The 18765-nt window shown below is 42.3% G+C and overlaps 1 protein-coding gene across 8 annotated transcripts in view; it reads right to left on the bottom strand.

The window, feature by feature from the left end:
• Nucleotides 1-18765, bottom strand: part of Piezo (piezo type mechanosensitive ion channel component) — a 146900-nt gene that overhangs the window by 100640 nt on the left and 27495 nt on the right. For 7 of the 8 annotated variants that reach the window (XM_084588011.1, XM_084588014.1, XM_084588012.1 and 4 more), the window contains 4 exons: nucleotides 13468-13503; nucleotides 8479-8852; nucleotides 2087-2276; nucleotides 670-748 (listed from right to left, as the gene is read on the bottom strand). In XM_084588011.1, coding sequence (XP_084444137.1) covers nucleotides 670-748; nucleotides 2087-2276; nucleotides 8479-8852; nucleotides 13468-13503 — 679 coding nt within the window. The remainder of the gene's footprint in view (nucleotides 1-669; nucleotides 749-2086; nucleotides 2277-8478; nucleotides 8853-13467; nucleotides 13504-18765) is intronic. The other variant, XM_084588016.1, reaches the window with a different exon arrangement.

Here is an 18765-nt window from a genome sequence, read left to right as displayed (position 1 = left end):
AGAGCCAAACCACAGGATTGTCCATTGCTTGTTTCACTTTTGAGAGTGAACCTTTGGTGCCGCTAACCTCCGGCTAACGTCCCAAAGTGACTTAGGCTATAAGAGACGCCGTAGTGACCGGAAATGTCGGCTATCTGGGGGGTTCTTTAACGTGCACTGACATCGCACATTACGAGTGCCTTGCTTTTCGCCTCTATTGAAAAGTGGCCTCCCGCATCCTTGGGTACAGCAGCAAAGTGCCCTAACCAATGCACCACAGTGGCGAGCTAAAATTATAGGATGCAGTTCTCCAGTAAGATATTATAAACCCTTATAAATGCAAGCGAACAGTAAGGGGCTGAAACACAAAATACAGTTAAGAGCAATAAGTAAGCTGACCAACTAAATGCTCTCATAACCTAAGCATATTGCCTAAATAAATTCATTCTGCTAAATGTTAAACGTTTGTGAGCATTTCTACAAACAATCTATGTGGCTGCACCATTCATCAAGTGCAAAGGGTATTGCAGCCAAAACCATCAATTAAATTTAAGGCAAACGGAACAAATTTTTTCCTACCAGACACTCAAAAGCATAACAGATGGAAATCGCCAAAACTGAACCTCCATTTTACGTTACACCTGGCAAGCACTATGAGGTTACGTATATCGCCCATGATTCAGTACTTACCTATTCCAGGTGCAGCAGGCATACGCTTATGCTCCACGTACTGGCGCAGTGTAATCCAAAACATTATGGTGTACAGTATCTGACCAAAAAAAAAAAAAGAATCAATAACAATCAAGCATCTGTGATTTCAAACGCAGCTGGTATCTCAAGACATACTGGCAAATATTGCAGTATAGATTAAAAAAAATATGCTTTCTGCTTCCATGTGCAAGAAAGCAAAGGTGACAGCAGGACTGGCCAGAGAACACCTATTCATCACCCTACTTCATCCACATCAAAGCCAAATGCCTGGCTAAGAGCCCCATGCCAACAATCTGAAGGTAATCATGCGAGGCGATTAATTTTTCCAAGCGTCACACCTACAGTAAATTGCCACCATCCCCACAAAACCTAAATTACCTTTATTACAAGTTTTAGAAATTCAGTTTAAAGGCCGGTATATTTGGCGTGCAAGGCATAGATAGCTGCCTGTTGAGCACGAGTTACCCAAAGTCAAAGGTGAAACAATTTGGAAGCCAGGGGCATGAAGTGATAGTAGTATTAGCAGATAGGCAGTGCAGTTGTGCAATCTGAGAATGTTTCACTAGGTTTTTTACATGCCTCTGCAGGCCAGGAAACACCATCTCGTGACTGTGTGAAAGCTAAGTGGTGTTTTTCACTACTACCAGCTTAGCACAGTTAGTTCAGTACAGGCTTATCAACGGCATGTGCAACACTGACAAGACACTATGTATAAATGTCGTGCAAAGGTCCCAAGCTTTGGACCCTGCGAGGATTGAATGTTAGTTCCATCACTGCTATCAACAAGCAACCCATGTGGTCCCTCGCCCTCTCGCTCAACCTAGGGTGACAATATGTAAACCTAGTTTTTAGAAAATTTCCACTGGAGATTTTTTCTGCTGGCAACCTCATTTATTTGCATTACATATTTTAATGACGGAAATTTATACAAGAAAAACCCCAAGCACTACGATCTGCAAGTTAATTTAGCTGCAAATAAACCGTTCAAGCTCACAGTAACACTCGAAAAGACTCTGGGTGACTTTGGCTGCACAGGAATGCCACGTTAAATCAGCGAAAAATAATTAATTTCCCAAAATTAATATTTGATGAAAAAAAAAATGAGACCTGTTGTGAATAAACATTTGAAGAGAACAAAAGTCTTAAATTTTCAAAAATAAACTACAAGTGTAACCCCTACTAATGACTTTGCCCCATTTTTGCAGTTATTTACTGTGTTTCCTTCTCCTTCAAATGAACCTTGCTACTTGAGATCACTAATTATTTGTTTGCATTGCATACGGCAACCTGGACTCAACTTTCTACCTTAGTTTCCAGTACTTCACAGCAGAAATAAACAGCCATTAAATAAGTGCTTCAAATAGTTGAAAAAGCAGAAAAAAAAAAGCTTGCAAACCTTGACAGCAAGTGGCTGGTATGAGTTGTAGCCATACTTGAACAGGCCCACTTGTGCCAGGTTGACTGCATTCACCTTCTGTGGCAGCTCTTCGTCAGTCAGGTCAAGGCTATACAAATACTGCAGCAGCAGCAGGAGCTCAGCATAGGCCACCAAAGCAGGGGACGACCGCAGGCAAGCCAGACGGGAGCTTGCATCACACACCAATATCAATCACTCTCAATACACAGCAAACGAGGCCGCAATGAAAAATATTTTTTATTTGCAAAGGAATGCAAACCAGTACTTCAAAGGCAAGAAGTTCACAACAAAACAGTACTGCACTTAAACTTCATCCCATAACTAACTTATATGGAAACTAGGAAATCTCTTTTAGCTAATCGCGAGTGCGTTAAGCAGAGCTCTTTGATCATACCAGTTGGGAAACTCCATTTCAAAAAGTGATTAGGTTTATTGTGCATTTCTTGGTTACTTAGGGATCGCATAGCGCTATTTAGAAGCGGCCAATAATAGCTATATGCCATTGCCTTCTGAAAAGAGCTTTTTTTTTTTTTTTTTACTTAACTATCTCAATGGCCTTTATGTTTAAAAATGTTTGCTACTACATCTTTTCAACTGATTTTCATTGTCAGGTGGTTATGTATCTGTCAAGAATGTCAAAATCTGCGATTTGGAAACAGTTTATAATGACTGCAGGCACCAACACTCTCCATAAACACTACTTTTGACCAATCAAAACTGCCACTTATTGATACATGAGCCGTATGGGGAGGTTTCACAACCGGTAACACTAAAGAACTTTGTATGTTAAGTGTGTTCCTCCAGGCCCCATTACCAGAACATTTTGAAAAACTCAGTAATGACTAGTTTACTCCAAAGCGAGATCTAGCTTCGAAGTGCACCATCATGATGACAACGCAACTATCGTGTGCTAGAGTCTTGAATGGTTAACTTGAGAAATAGCCTACCTGATATGAGCGTAAGTTAAGACTATTTGAAATAACGCTTTGCAAACGCGCACTTTAGAGGATGTTACCTTATATGCCCGTATGGCCATTCTTAACTGGTACCACATTCCGCAATGTCAAAATGTTGTCTGTGCACTCATCGCAGGTTTGGTATATTGTCGCAAGGGCCTACTGGGATAGAGCGTGGGAGGAGTCACATAATTAAAAAAAAATCCTAATGAATAAACTGCAATACTAGCAAAAGGATAACAGTATACCTACTTAGCTATAGTATAAAAACTACTAGACTTAATACAATCAGTATTCAACTCTCTTCAGATAACTCAGTGTGAGGTGATCATTGTCCAAAAATCATATATATATATATATATATATATATATACATATTATATATCACACATGATGCCATTTACCTCGGTGAATTATGCCAAGATACAAATACAGATGAACAAACTGCTCAAAAGAATAAATGTGCAGTGCCCACACCTCCCCTAAACTAATCTTTCCCCCCGCCAGCCCAGCAATGCGTCCCAACAAGCCTCCTTCTCTTTCCCAGTGCCACTCCAGTGAGAAATGTAATTGCTAGCTAGCATTATTTAGCCATTCATATCACATTTATGCAAAGGTTTGAAGTGAACTTATTTGGAAATCACAGCGAACTAACATGCAGTCTGACTAACACTTCAAGTAACACAACCGCTTTCGAGTGTAGCTGCGGCAGGGCTATTGAATTGTGCCGAGGTCTGAGGATCAGTGCAGTATGTAATAAACACTTGTGCACTCAGTTAATTATGTTTTCCTTCCTTTGAAGTGAGAGTACAGGCTGGCTGCCTCTGGCCTTAAGCTTGCCCTAGCCCAAAACCACATCATGTGGGCAAAGTGCCCCCACCACCAGTTAGACCCAACAATAACAATTACCCTTAACCCTGAAATGTAAACGTGCGTGTGATAAGCAATGCACATTTGTAGAAAAATGAATGGCTGAAGACAGCTGTATTTTTGTAAAATATATTTTAGTCGCATGGCCTTTCCTTTACAGTTCCTACTTATATTTAATTACTGATAGTTAATACAGTAAAATCTCGTTAATTCGGAAAATCGAATAATTCGAAGAGCCGGCTTGGTCCCGACCAGCGCCCATAGAACTAGTATATGGAGTTGGGCGCTCAATAATTCGAATGCTGCTACTCGTTCTCGCCGGTTAATTTGTCCCAACTCCCGCGACGCAGGCGTGCCGAAGTACGACTTTTACGGCAAATAATCGCGAAAATATACTTCCAGAAGCCCGAACTGCACGACGAACTTATTGAAACGCACTCGACTTGTTTAGTGAGCTAGACAGGGGTTGCAGGGCTTACAGACGCTAGTTTCAGTTTCTGAAAGCCCGCCATTCAGAGCCGGCAGAGATTAATGGCTGCAGGTCAGTCAACTAGCCGAGCCGAGCCAAGCCGCTAGTGTTTCGGACGTTTACTGGCCCACGTGCGCGTTTTGTTGGCAGCGAGTTCATGCGATTTCGTGCTCCAGCACGCCGAGGCTACGCGCTTGTCTCGCTTTGCTCTTTGTGTGTGGTTCCGCATTTGCATCATTTGGCAGGCTCATTCTTCTCAAGCACAGTTCTGCTAGAGCTCGGCAACATCATTCATGGCCACTCCGAAGCGACCGAAATACTGCCGAGTGAAGGACTTGGCCACAAAAGTGGAGATCTTGAACGCTTTGAAAGAGGGGCTGTCACGCCAAGAAGTTCTGCGCAAATACGACGTGAAGAAGAGCACTTTGTCAACGTATGTGAAGATGGAATCTGAGATTATGCAGGCATACGAGAGTGAAAAGTTTGACAAGAGGCGAAAGCATCTGCGAACAGCAGCACATCCAGAGGTGGAGGACACCATCCTGCGATGAACTGGTGACTCTCGTAGTGCACTGCTGCCCTTAAGCGGCACGGTTTGCACGCAGGTTGAAAGGTTTGCCCTGAAGATGGGGCTTACTACTTTTAAAGCGTCTGATGGTTGGCACTTTTAAAGCGTCTCATGGCTGGCTGAGTCGTTTTAAGGAGAGACATGGACTTTTATTCAAAAACGTGTGCAGAGAAAGAGCTGCCGTCGATGACAATGTCACTGATAATTGGAAGGCTAGAGAGCTCCACGAGCATACTGCTGCATTTACGCCAGAAAATATTTTCAATGCCGACGAAGCTGCGCATTTTTTCAAGGCACTCCCGAACAAAACTATCACAGAGGGATCCCTGTATCGATGGCAAATGCAGCAAAGAATGAGTGACGATTCTCCTTGCGGCAAACATGACAGGAACGGAGCGCCTGCCTCTGCTTGTGATTGGCAAGTCCCGAAAACCTAGATGTTTTAAAAATTCAAGAAGCCTTCCAGTTGACTATTACGTGAACTGCAAGGCATGGATGACCTCAGAGATATTTAGGAAATGGCTGCACAAGCTGGACCGTCTGTTTCATGTGAACGACTGGAAGGTGTTGATGATTGTTCATAATTGCAGCACGCACTGCAACGTTTCTGGACTACAGGCTATAAAGCTAGCCGTCTTTCCTCCAAACTCTACTGCTGTCTTGCAGCCGATCGACCAGGGGATTATTCAGTTCATCAAGGCGAAGTATAGGAGGCACCTCCTGGAAAGAATGCTCCTGTGCAATGAGGCTATGAAAGTGTATGAAGTGTCGCTTCTCAGCGCTGTGCACATATTAGCTTATGAGTGGGACACCACCGCAGGTGATCGCCAACTGTTTCTGTCACTGCGGCTTTGCTTAGTCCGGTGCAGACGATCCAGTGCACGCTACTGACGAGTGCTCCGATGCACTGTCCAGTGAAGATCACTTTGAAGACTCGCTTCCTGAAGAAGTGCATCTTGAGGACTACAGTCGAACCCGGATATATCGAACCCGGATATATCGAACCCGGATATATCGAACCCGGATATATCGAATTTCGGTTATATCGAACTCACGGAATATCCCCTTGAAAATCCCATGTAAAAGTATAGGAAAGCCGCGTTATATATCGAACTCAATTTCACCGGTCGTTTGATATATCAAACTCCGCACCACGCACTGGAAAGCGTGCCTTTCCCAAAGACGATCGCATCACCCTCGGCCGTTTGCCGCGTGACGTTTTGAAGCTGCGCGTGGCAGTAATGAGAGGGGACAGTTCGGCTAGGGCAGCGCCGCGCCCATTCCCTAAAGGTGTGCGCAATTGCGGTTATCGTTTCCCGCGCGCCAGCACGTGACGTTTCCAAGCCATGTGCATGAATGAACCAGAGAGAACTGGTGGGAACGAGTGGGGAAAACGTGACAGAGCGAAGTGCAAGGGTGTGCCCATTCTTTTGCCGAGCTATCTCTCTCCTTTCTCTTTCCCGGCCTTCGTTCGCAGTAGCACGCGCTACGCATGCGCCAAGCCAGCTCAGCCCGTTTTCAGACAGAACGTCGGACGCTTTCCCCAGCGTGTGTTGCGAACCCTCTGCGCGCAGCGGCTGACGTGGCTATGGCGCCTGCGGAAGTTAACAAGCGGCAGATCTATTTTTTTTTTTTTTTCCAGAAAGTCGTCTATTTTCATCGTGGTGCTGTACGCGTGGCGTAGCGTAAGATATGACGTTACGAAGCGGTTCTTCTTTTTTTTTTTGCGGGAGTCGTTTATTCTTGCATGTATGAATTAACAAAAGCACGCAATCAGCTGCGATCATGACACCGGCTTTTAGCATTTTTTGCTTCAAACAACATTTGCAGCTACTGTATCACGCTGATAAATCAAACCAAGCTTGTGCAATCAAGCCATCACGGGCAGTCTGCCAAGTTCGCTCCCCGCCGCCGCAGGAGCTATCAAAGGATAAACACGCCCGACGTTATCGCTGCATCTTGGCACGCTGCCAAGAAATGAGCTGTGGATGAGACGGAGTGCGACATGCAAGCGAAAACGCTGGCGATTTCTTCTGTGGCGACACAGAAACCTTGTTTTGAGTTGCCGCTGTGGCTAGTACCATAGAGGGACGCAGTTCCAACAAGTTGGAAATTTTTTGCTCTGTCGCTGCTGCTCGTCGCTGAGATCGCTTAATCGCTTGCATGTGAGCGAGCTGGCCTTAACGCCTTTTGTTTTTTTTCCAAATACTCCAGTGCAAAAGTGAAGGGTGGGTTCATTATGCAAGTGAGTTGATTACACGACAAATACGGTATCGTTTTTTCGCATCGTAAGTGCTGTCCCAAGCCAATTTCTGTATATCGAATTATTGATATATCGAACTATTTCGCGATCCCCTTCGAGTTCGATATATCCGAGTTCGACTGTATATCAACATAGACGTGGGTGTGGCAGTCGCTGGGCCATTAACGAAGGACGAGATTGTCGAAGATGTGCTCGGTGCCTCGGACAACGAATCCTCAGAGGGCGACACAGCATGTGAAGAGCTGCCACAAGTACCGCGCCGCACGGTGAGAGAGGCCGCGGAGACTCTTGCCGTTCTGGAACAATTCTGCCACGAGGCTCACAACAGCTTTCGCGCAGTGAAGCATATACCAGAAGTGTGCAAAATCGTAGTTGACGCGCAGTTTTCGCGTCAAAGGCAGACGATTATTTTAGTTTTCCGCCAAATAAATCTGTAGCAATTGAATGTTTTGTCACAATTTTTTCGTAGTCATTCGATAATTTGAACTTTCCGTTAATTCAAACTTTTTTCCCGGTCCCCTGAAGTTCGAATTAATGAGATTTTACTGTACTTTGGAACTGTGCCTATGCAAACAGTGGTTTTGTAGTTCAAAGCAAATTCAAAGCCGATAATTGTGTTAGAATAATTCTGAAGAGAAAATATTGAATACTTTCGGCATGCAAGAGAATAGACTAGCACAACCATTTTCAAAACCATAGATTTTCCTAAGAAATAAGGCTATCACACACAAAAAAAAAAAAAACACCCACTGAAGCTTTGTCACACTCACTAGAGTTGAGGTTACATTGACCTTTAAAAAAATATGACCATCAAAAATTGGGAAAGTTGACCAACATGCGGAGCCGGTTCATTGCTGGAGTGTGGGACCGATTGGTGATGTTCATGGAGTCATGGTCTTGGCTGCTGTGGTGCCATACCAGAGGAGGCACACTAATTAAACCAAAACCAAGCAGCGCATGCATTTTACAAATGTTATTCAACTGAATCGAGCACTTCAAGATTTTGAATAGCAAACATTCAGATCAAATCGAACATCAAATACTTAGCGATTAAACAGATTATTCGAAATTGTGGAGTGATTGCAAAGGCCTGTTCTGGGCCAGGTTGCAATGCCTTTCGGGGCGCCTTTCCAATATGCACCTGCAAACACCCGCATGTCGGCAAAAAGTTAAGTGCTACCAGTTCCACACAATCCCAGACAACTGATTTGCAAGCCACATAAGGTGTCACGCAATGACCCCTACCTGGGCATCATCCAAAGAACGCACGACCACAGGAGCAAGACAAAGGTGAGCCACGAGTGATAGGTGATGCTCCAGGCCATCATCATGATAAGGGTGACCACATAGCTGCCACGTGTCAGCAGCCGACAGCCCTGCAGCATCATGAGCAGCACCACCTGGCGACTGCCAGGGCCCCGGTCTGGCATGCTGCCAACCATTGTGTCCTCCTCAGTGCCACAGACAACAGCACCAGTCGGTGCTCCGGCTACAGGTGCCGCCCCAGCAGATCCCATCGTGCCCTCGAGAGAGGACCAACCCCCACTGCCAGTGGGATCGCCGGCATCCTTGTTGGCCATGGTTTGGTATGACCGTCCCACATGGTCATTGTCCAGTAGCTAAACAAAAGCACAAAACACCATACTGTGGTCAGCAAAGCGTACACCAAGCTCCATGCTTTTTATATTTCCTGCACTCTACTACTAGCCAAAATACCATAAGAAATATATGCAGCAGTTTGTTCTAACTGAACTGTCTTGAACAGAAGTTGCGAGAATGTGGCAACCTGCATACAGTACTGCTCTGCATAGCATGGGCACAAGATCAAACTGTATTGCTTAGTAAGCTAATTAGGAGGAAGACAAGAAAGCCTTATTTAAGCAGTATGTAAAGTCACAGCTTAATTTTACTCAGAACATCTCACTCAGAGTGAAATCATCGTGCATAGTATTTTGGAGAATAGGCAGTGCAGGTGATCACTCATCATGCTAAGAGCTTCAAACTTGGCACATACATTACCAATGCTACAAACAACCTGCTGCAGTGTACCCAAGAAAGATTTTTGGGTGCAGTGCGCTGCATGCGTGCAGTCACACTGTGTTGTGTATGTCTGCAACACAGGACTTTTTCTATAGTGCACGGACACATCTGACAACACCGCAAGGACATCGACAGGGTTTGCCGTGCACGTGTGTCTACACCAAGCTTGCCTTCTTTTTCCTATCCCACCTCCCTTGACACCTGAAAAAAATACCCCTGAATGGATGCACGGGATGCAAGAACAAGAAAAAAGTGCGGCACCAAGCAAACACAGCATGCTTCGGGATGGGAACTGAACACGTTCAGCTGTAGCAGACAACAAAAAAGCCATTGCCAACACCAAGCCAGCAACCATCGATGGTGGATGAGTCAATGGTGAAGATTTATAGTGAATGTTTCACAAGTATACATGCCGTCTAAGCCAAGGTTATCATCTATGCAAGCGCAAACCAACCAGCTCGTCTGAGAAGACAAGTGAAGAAGCCACGCTACTGTAGCTTTCCAAGTGCAGAAATCCATTCTACACCAATTTTTATGTAAAATTTGCTTTCCATGATTACAGTAGCCCTCTCTAGATGGAGGGAACAAGGCTTGCAGATCAAACGGTGACTTGCAAGAAAACCTTTATGGTCTTTGCCTTCACGTACATTCTTTACCGTATGACGCCCGCCTTGCTGTACAACCCACATGCACAGACCGCATAGACTCATCTTCTATGGTTATAATATATAATTTATAAACAGTTAAAAAATATTATTAGGATATTAATATATATGAATAAACACACTTGACAGCTGTCCTAACTAAATGCAACTAAGCTTTGATGAAAAACAGTGACCTAGCCCCAGTCAAACCAATCTTGGGCTGTCAAGAGTTGCTCGGCCTAGTCTGCAGCAGTTTTCATTCTTCAATATAATTACTAGGCTAATTAGCAAACATTTTAATATTGGCTTTAAGAACAAAGTGTCAACTAAAATGTTGTAGATTGGCCTGGAAAAACAGCTTGCAATGTTTGCACCCAGGTACCGTTTATGCAGCTTTATTTACTGGACTTCAAAGACCTCTTTAACATGACCAGCAGCTGGCTCATACTCACTAGCCTAATGCATGTGCAAAACCCCTTGGGGAGAAAAGCAGATTTCTCTTCTCCAAAGAAGAGCACATTTCGGTCCCTGAGATGAGTCTTGGGATGCTCAAGTAATACCACTTCCATGTGAACAGAAATATCTATAGTAGTTTTTTTTACTGCAAGTTTGTAAACAGTTAAAAAAATCTCCCTGTGTATTTGTGAAATGTTCACTATAACAGCTGCCGGAAGTTCATTGCCTGTGCATGTCTTCTCCTGTTTGACCATAGTGCTCATTTTTGTGCGCTGCTGTCATTTCCCATAATTATTTACCAATACATCCGATTTCCAGTACTATTAATCCTACAGACACCAACCACCTCAACAGAAACAAATTTCAAGAAGAGGTTTTCAGGAAGCAGGTGATGACTGTACTGCTGAGCTTAATGAGTGCATAAAAAGTCAACGCAGCCTAGTCTATGTGTACAGATTTTTTATATGTTATGTTTAACACAAATACATATAAAAAATCTGCACACATAAAAATGACTGAAATCGAGAAACAGCACAGCTGCTAAAAAAATGCATATAATTAAAGACCTCTTGCCACTGTTTCAATAGAGTATGCTTAAGCTTAGTACAAATGGTCAAACGAATGACACAGCAAGTACAGAAACTAAACTAGAAAGCAGCACACTTAAATGCACATCCCCAGGACAACAAACACAGCTAAACATTCATACAACTTATTTTACCAGCAGCAACATGGAACACATCAGCCTAATTTGCAGCAAAATGCCAATATACTGAGGGCAGAACAAATCAACTACACATGTATCTCATGAATGAGCAAAATTGTGGCCCACTGATTATATGCTTGCAAAGCATTTTTGTAATGCAAAATACAAAAAGACCATAGTTTACCAAGCTCTTTTCATGAGAGTAAAACATGGGAACAAAAACTTGTTAGTTAATGTTCATTCCTAGTTAACTTTCCAGTGACCAACAATATATAGGAAATACTTCTAGTGGTACTAACTCTACACATAAGTGGGACTCTAGTAGGACTGCATGAATCTTGTGGCACATATAGACGGTTTTAACTTTGAACTAAAAGATAACTATTCAAATTATCTAGCAGCAGTAGATCATAGTGGTCAGAAGGGTAACAATGTTGCTCCAGAAACATATGCTTCGAGAGGCAAGTGGGATTCTCGACACTGTAGCCTTTTTCTGGCGAAATTTAGCCATTACATATTACTTTTAATTTCTAAAAAATTTAATTTGGCTGCAATAGAATATGCACAATGCTACGGGACAGGATTAAGATTTTACCAGAAAAAAGAAAGCTGGCAAGTTCAAGTCAGCCTTGCAGGCTAGAATTAACACCAAGCGTCCCAATGTGTGCAGAATCGAGATGTTTGCCAAGCTCACGGGCGACATAGTAAAGTCTCAGTTACAAAGAGTTTAATGTTCTAGGCATTTCGTACGCACATTCATTCTTTGTCGAGCAGTGCAAATGCAGTTTTAGTTATGCAAGAGTCATTGACAGTTGTGATTATTTTGGAGGCCTCTAAAACCTCGCAAACGAGCTGCCACTTTGCCTGGCCAATTCTCTACATCCCAATAAGCAAAGCAATCTGTTCCATAATAACCAATGCTAACTTTCAGAAACATTGACAGCTACTGACACTGCCCACTCCATGCGGTAGATAATCTTTGGTAAGAAAATTTGACCCAGTTATGTTATCAATAAAACAAGTGCAGAACAACAAGGTAATGTTTTTTTCAATCCTCCATGCCAGTGGAATAAAGTATGATGGCCACACTCGATGCAGTTACAGTGCATTCATAAAATTTCCACTAGGACCATGTTCGCACTAAGTATTCCACCATTCCTTTTCCACCCGTTTATTTCGTTAACCTGCCTGCCCTTTATGTAACTTACTTAGTATGCTAGGCCTAAAAAAGTACTCACTTTATCACTGTTTATACTAATTTAACCGCGCTTCAACAGTGCATCGCTATCTCCCAGCCTAACCTAACTAGATGTCATGCCACAAAAGTGGTACAAGAAGCAAAACAACATGCTGCTCTACATTCAATAAAGAAATGATGTCAGATGCAGGCAAGTCTGGCCCTTGTAAACAAGTTAGCAGTAAAGTCAATAATAAACAAGCAAGTATCAAGTGATCCCTAATGATTAATGCAGGAAAGATTATGCAGATTAAGCAGCCAGTTGCAATGATGTTTCCTGTTGCTTATGACATACCCAAAGAAACACTCTAAAGCACATGCTTAGGCTTTTCATTTAGGTGCCAGGGAACATGCAAGAAAGGCAAGAGCAATAGAAACAGGCTGATAAAAATAATGTGGCAAACATCCAATGCTTATGGAAGGCAGAGCTAAAGCCCAAGTTTTTTTCTTTTTTGTGTAGACATGCAGCAATGCAAACACAGCAACTCCCCCCTCCCCCTCTCCAGCCTCCACCTGTGCCAAACAGGAAATCTATATTCTAGCCAGACAGAGCTATGTGATGCAGAAAGAACTGAAGTGGAACTGTTAGTAGAAAACTGTGGCAGAGCAACTGCTGCTAATTCAGGCTTCTTGATAAATAGTATCCAAGTAAGTGCCACAAGACAGGTTGCAAGTGTTAAGGTTAAATTACCTAAAAGAATAATATTATCAAAGTTGCTCAAATGAGGCCGCGGTGCTACAAAAAAAAAAGAAGGAAAAAAAGAGGCCAAACATAAGAAGGTGTTTCCCCGAGATCACCACATCTGTCGACTCTGAGCAGAATGAGACAAAGCTTTAAAAATGAAAATATTGGAAAGAACATTTTTCATTTAAAGTCACTCAAAAGCAAATACGAGTGAAAAAAACAAAAACAGTAGTGCATAATGAAAGCATTTTGACGGATATCCAAAAACACTGCCATTAGCCAATGTTAAACATTCATATATTCACATAGGTCATTACTAAGTCACTTCCACATAAATTCTCTGAACTATGACAACATTTCATGCCTAAGGGGGCATCCATTCCTTGCTCCAAAGGCGACAGATGCAAACTCTCAGGAAAGCAGTCCCCAAAAGAATGAAATGGCAGATGTCAGCTTCACTACGTACTGGGGCCTTCTGGGTGGCATCTTCATCTACCACGGCCTATCCGCGCAGGCCAATGAAAAGGGGAGGAAACAGCATGCCCAAGGGAACAAAGAAAAGAACAAAAATGGGGAGAGAAAAGAAAACAATATTAAAAGCAGAAACACATGCGCCAAATGGCAGGTAAAAAGAAAAGTAATGCAGTCAAAAGCAGAATTGCAGCCAGAATTATGGCTGGCAAGCAATTAAATATACATAAAAAAATGTGCACAGAGACAATGCAGCTGCTACATCTTCAATGATAAAAGATGTATCTTAACTCTCATAATGTTCCAACACAGATTAAAACTAAAACTAACTTTCAGGGCGTAGAATAAGTATGGGCTGCTGTCATTGTTATATTGGACACACTTAAAGCACACACTTATTTTTCTACACGCACTTTATGAGCATACACTACGAATTTCTTTACTCAGCCTTAAGAGTACTTTTGCATTTCATGTATGGCAAGCAAGTAGCAATATATGCTGCCAATGACCTCTACCCAGACAATCTCCCCCAAAACCTCTTAAAGGACAAAAAACAATTCAATCAAGAATACAGGCTAGACAGGAGACTGCTTACAATCAACTGCTACCACATGCTGCAAAACCATTAAAGAAAAGTTAGATCAAAATCCCTAACATGTCATTAAATAAAATAGCCAAAGACCACCACAACGATAGATAACTGGAACAATCTACCTTTTGTATTTCGTTGCGGTGCTAACACATAGGTGCCATGAGAAATGAAAAGTACAGCGGGCAGCAGGGGCGCATAACAGGAGGCACGCCACTGGAGACTAAGTGAGAAAATAATGTCGTGCAGTGGTAGGCTGAAGACTATGATGAGTGAACACTGTAAGCAATGAAAATATCTTGAAAAAAAAAAAAAAATGTCTCCTGAATTGACAGGCAAGCACCTGTTGAAGCTCCCTTTATAAAGAAGAAAAACCTGCAACTGAAATCATAGTGTTGATTTTTAAAATATAGCTTCATTAAGGGCAAGGGCTTGCCCAGGTATCGAATCTAGGGGTGTGTCCAAATTTCTGAGGGAAGGGGGGAAGGCACTGCACTGAACGTAGAGGAGAGGCAATCGTAGCTTTTGACCAATGTAAATAATTGAAAAAAGAAAAAGAAAAACGATTGTCCCGAATTAAGCCCACAGAAAAACAAGGGTGTGTGTATAGGGAAATCACAAGTTTACTGTAGGGTGTGTAGAAATGGTCGAAACCGATTAAGAACTTAAATGCGCTGCAACACGTTCAAAATACTGACCACATTTCATACCCCGCACTATCTTGTCAAGCTCTTCTAAAAGATGAAAGGATGCATGAAGCGTCCTGTGCAGAAGCCTTGTTATGCAAAGTATGGCCATCTAATTCCAATTACCACTTAAAGTAGGAGAGAAACCAGTCCCGGCAATTGCAGCACTCACTGCCACCGAAAGTGCTGCTGCCACTGTCGTTCACTTGGAATAACTTGAACAATGACGTGCATGAGGAGTTTATCAGTTAGAAACAGTGGACACAGTCCTTACTATTTTCTATCACGAAGCCTTACTGAACTGAAATCTTTTCCATTAGCATAAGGTCTCCCTATTAACTTCATGCAAATATAAGCTATCGGTGCTATCCTTCTTATGGTTTCCAACATGTCCACTATGGCAGTAGTGAGGAATGACGCCAACTAGCGATTTCCATTAAACGCCACGTGGACATTGTGCTAGTGTAGATATGTCATGCAGAAAGTAGACATAAGAAAACAGCAGCAGCTTTGCAGCCCCCATCTGTCCCATCTACAAAAGTACTTTGCAGCCCCTATCTGTCCCATCTACAAAAGTACTTTCCTTCCAAAGGCAGCAAGAAGACAATGGTGTGTCCCACCGTGGTGGTGAAGTGATTAGGGCACTCAAATACTGTACCCAAAATGCGGGATCGAAGAGGCGAAAAGCAAGGCACCCATGTGCTGTGCGATGTCAGTGCACGTTAAAGAACCCCCAGGTAGTCTAAATTTCCAGAGCCCTCCACTACGGTGTCTCTCATAGTCAGAGTTGTTTTGGAACATTAAACCCCACAAACCAAGCTAAACCAAGCACAATGGTGTACAGAATTATTGTGTGCTTGCAACATCTTCTTCAGCAACTGCCACTCCAAACCATGTTTCAAAATGAAAGCCCATCAAAAGATAGCTGCCCCTGAAGTGATGATGTAATGTGCAATGACAATGAAGATCAATTCAAGAGCATTATGATGAAGGTAAATTGAGCCAGCAAAATGGATTAAACATTCATTCACAATACTAGGAAACTTATGCTGATTTTTGCAGATCCAGAAGGCTTCCAGCTTATCTGAACAGCATACTAAAGAAGAGTGTGGTGCCTGTGAATTATATTTTTGCAGCAAAACTACACCCGCCCAGAAAAACCGTTTACAAGGACAAGGAAATTAATTCACAAGGACAAAACTGAGCAGGGTTTATGCAGAAACAACCTTTGAAACAATGTCGGAGCACGAATGGGGCCTCCCAGCACAGCTCAAAGCTGAATTGCCTCAGCTACTCTACTTGGAAACTCTCAGCAGCATCTAGAACTGCTTTTTACTTTTATGGTGTGAATATAGAATAAAACGGATGACTAAGCACACTGCCAAGAAATGCAGTGAAATGGAGTAGTTATAAACGTTTCAAGTGAAAAGCATCAATTTTGCATGAACCAAACAAAATTGCAACAAATGATGCAAGTATTCAATGCAGCAATTCAACTAAAACAGTTACTTCAAGTGTCCTATACTTATTCTACACCCTGTATTACTATGAGTGATACTTAAGTAAAAATAGTATTGTTGAAGATGTTTTAAAGTCAGACTAGAAATAAGCCACAATGCACGCGACATGCTGAATAAAAAGTGCAGCTTTGGAAACACATTTCCAAGCTGTAAACCTATCCTCAGCCTAACAAAAAAAGGACTGTGCAATATAAAACCACAAAAAAAGAAACTTCCGACAGACCAAATAACGAGTCATTACCTAGCCTGAAAAAAATTCCGCTTGCCTTTTTAAGGCCTTACAGCTTTCATAATCTTTCATAGTACAAAATAGTGCTACCACTGCAATGCTACCAATGTATACGGTCACTGCTCTTTAAAGAGAAATATGCCGAAACAAAACAATGTAACATTAACGATTGTAGTAGCAAGAAAGCAAAACTGCTTGTTTTTTTTTCCTTCTACTAGCTAACCTGTAGCATAAAACAAAACCTGCCAGAGCAGTAACAGATGTTCAGTAACTTCACCTGCGGTTACACTTCAGTTTGAATATATTGCAGATACCCCATAATACGATAAAGTCTCGTTAATTCGAAGTAACTGGGACAGTAAAAAATATTCAAACTAAGTGGGTGTTCAAAACAACCGAGCACAACAAAAGCATTCCATCTACTCCTTGTTCTGAGAAAAAAAATTGGATTTTTGGCTCTTTCTTGTTGTGTTCTTGTTTATCACTCAGAGAAATAGATATAAAAATCTTCCCACCAGTAGATTTGAGCTGATCATGAACTTAATGAAAGAAATGAATTTTCACCATTTTTAAATGAATGGCAGTACAGCTAGGCCTTTGAGGCTCTTGCCTAAAATTTGTGTCGATGCACAGACTTCACTTGCGAAATCAGCCAGTAATGGCAACATCTGTACTTAGTGTTTGGATCAATCACTTCTAGCTCATAAAAGCTTTGCTTTTAGCAGAGGTGGTCGCTTTGGGATTGGAATGCAGTATGCAACAACCCAGGCAAACTTCTATTTGTCCTCCGTTCCATTTAAGGTCATTCGAGAAGCAGGTAATCCTAACAATGCCACATAACACTAAGAAATCATGCAGGACGCGGTTACATGCAGTTAACCTGTTGCGAGCATAAAACATGAATGGAGACTTTCCTCGACGTCTCAAGCTGCAAAGGACTGTACTATCAATTAACTCTTGCACTATGATTTGCGATATGTGTAGTGAAGCGAGCCCCTAAGACATGAATTTGAAGGCTTAATGGACAGCCACCTGTTCCTGACGATGCACAGCAACATAAAAATATGATGGCAACCAGAAAAAATCAACTAAAAGCTTTATATCAAAAATATTTGTGAAAGCCATCTTTCTTTCCTACATATTGTAAACAGCATTATATTTTCACTAATGCTGCCTCAAAGGATCGCAGGAAAAAAAAATATGGCGACACCGGCATTATTTTTTTTGTAGACCTTGTCGCACTACAGGTCTTGAAAGCATATGAGGCAAACAATAATGTATAGTGCCAATTGAAGTGGCACAAATGTTCATGAGATTGGAAAACTATATTTTCGCACATGATGCTTTCAGAAATGGCAACACAAAATCAGCAATGCAACTCATGAAAGTTTTTTTTTGTTTCGCAAGCCAAATGACAAAGATGAAATCCTTGCTCAAGGTTCCAACTGCATGGCAAAGAACTACAAGCCCCATTTCATGCTAACACCAACGGGAACCAGGAATTTTATTAGAAGATGTACTTATAAAGCCCTTCAATTTGCAAGCTATAAGAGTTAATTAAACAAAATAATGTTGTTCAAGAGTTAGATGCGCAACATCAGAAAAAGCGCAATTTTTAACTTGCTGTGCATTAATCCATCCCCCGAATTCTGTTGCGCTCCATACTAGCAAAGAGCCACACACATATCACACTTACTCGTGTAATGAATCCACTTCTAACTACGTCAATTAAAATTTGAATTAAAGAAAATTAATTTTCTGTACCTCTCAATCCATGTAATCATCGTCGCAGCCTGCAACGCAGACCTTGGCAGCGCATCAAGATGCTGTATGCCAATAGCATCACCTCAAAGGCTGTTGACAACCTTTTGGTTATACCCCAACTGTTATGAGGCAGCTCGACCATACCATACCTGCATGCTTCTGCGAGGCTGCCCCTCAAAACCCTAGTGGGTGGCTCTTTAATACCTTGATGAAAGCTCCAGCAGAGGTAACGCTCTCAGCGAACTTGACAGAGTGCCAAGACACTGTGCATCTTGGACAGGACCACCGGTTGCATTGGCTTGCTCGGTACGCAACAGCTGTGCCAGTTTAATATGTTTAAACAGCCTAATGTTCAGCATGTTCGCTTCATCTCGCAGCAATTGGCTGGCACCCTCCACTACGAGAAAATAGTTTGACTACACTGTGGTAACAGCAAACACAATGATAAAGGCAATGCTAAAAACTGGAGACATGATCCTGGCTGACTGCATGCTTTTATCGATAA

This window comes from Amblyomma maculatum, chromosome 1 (genome assembly GCF_055883805.1).
Source record: "Amblyomma maculatum isolate TAMU_Amacu chromosome 1, ASM5588380v1, whole genome shotgun sequence".
NCBI lineage: Eukaryota > Metazoa > Arthropoda > Arachnida > Ixodida > Ixodidae > Amblyomma > Amblyomma maculatum.
This window is presented reverse-complemented; position numbering and strand designations above follow the sequence as displayed.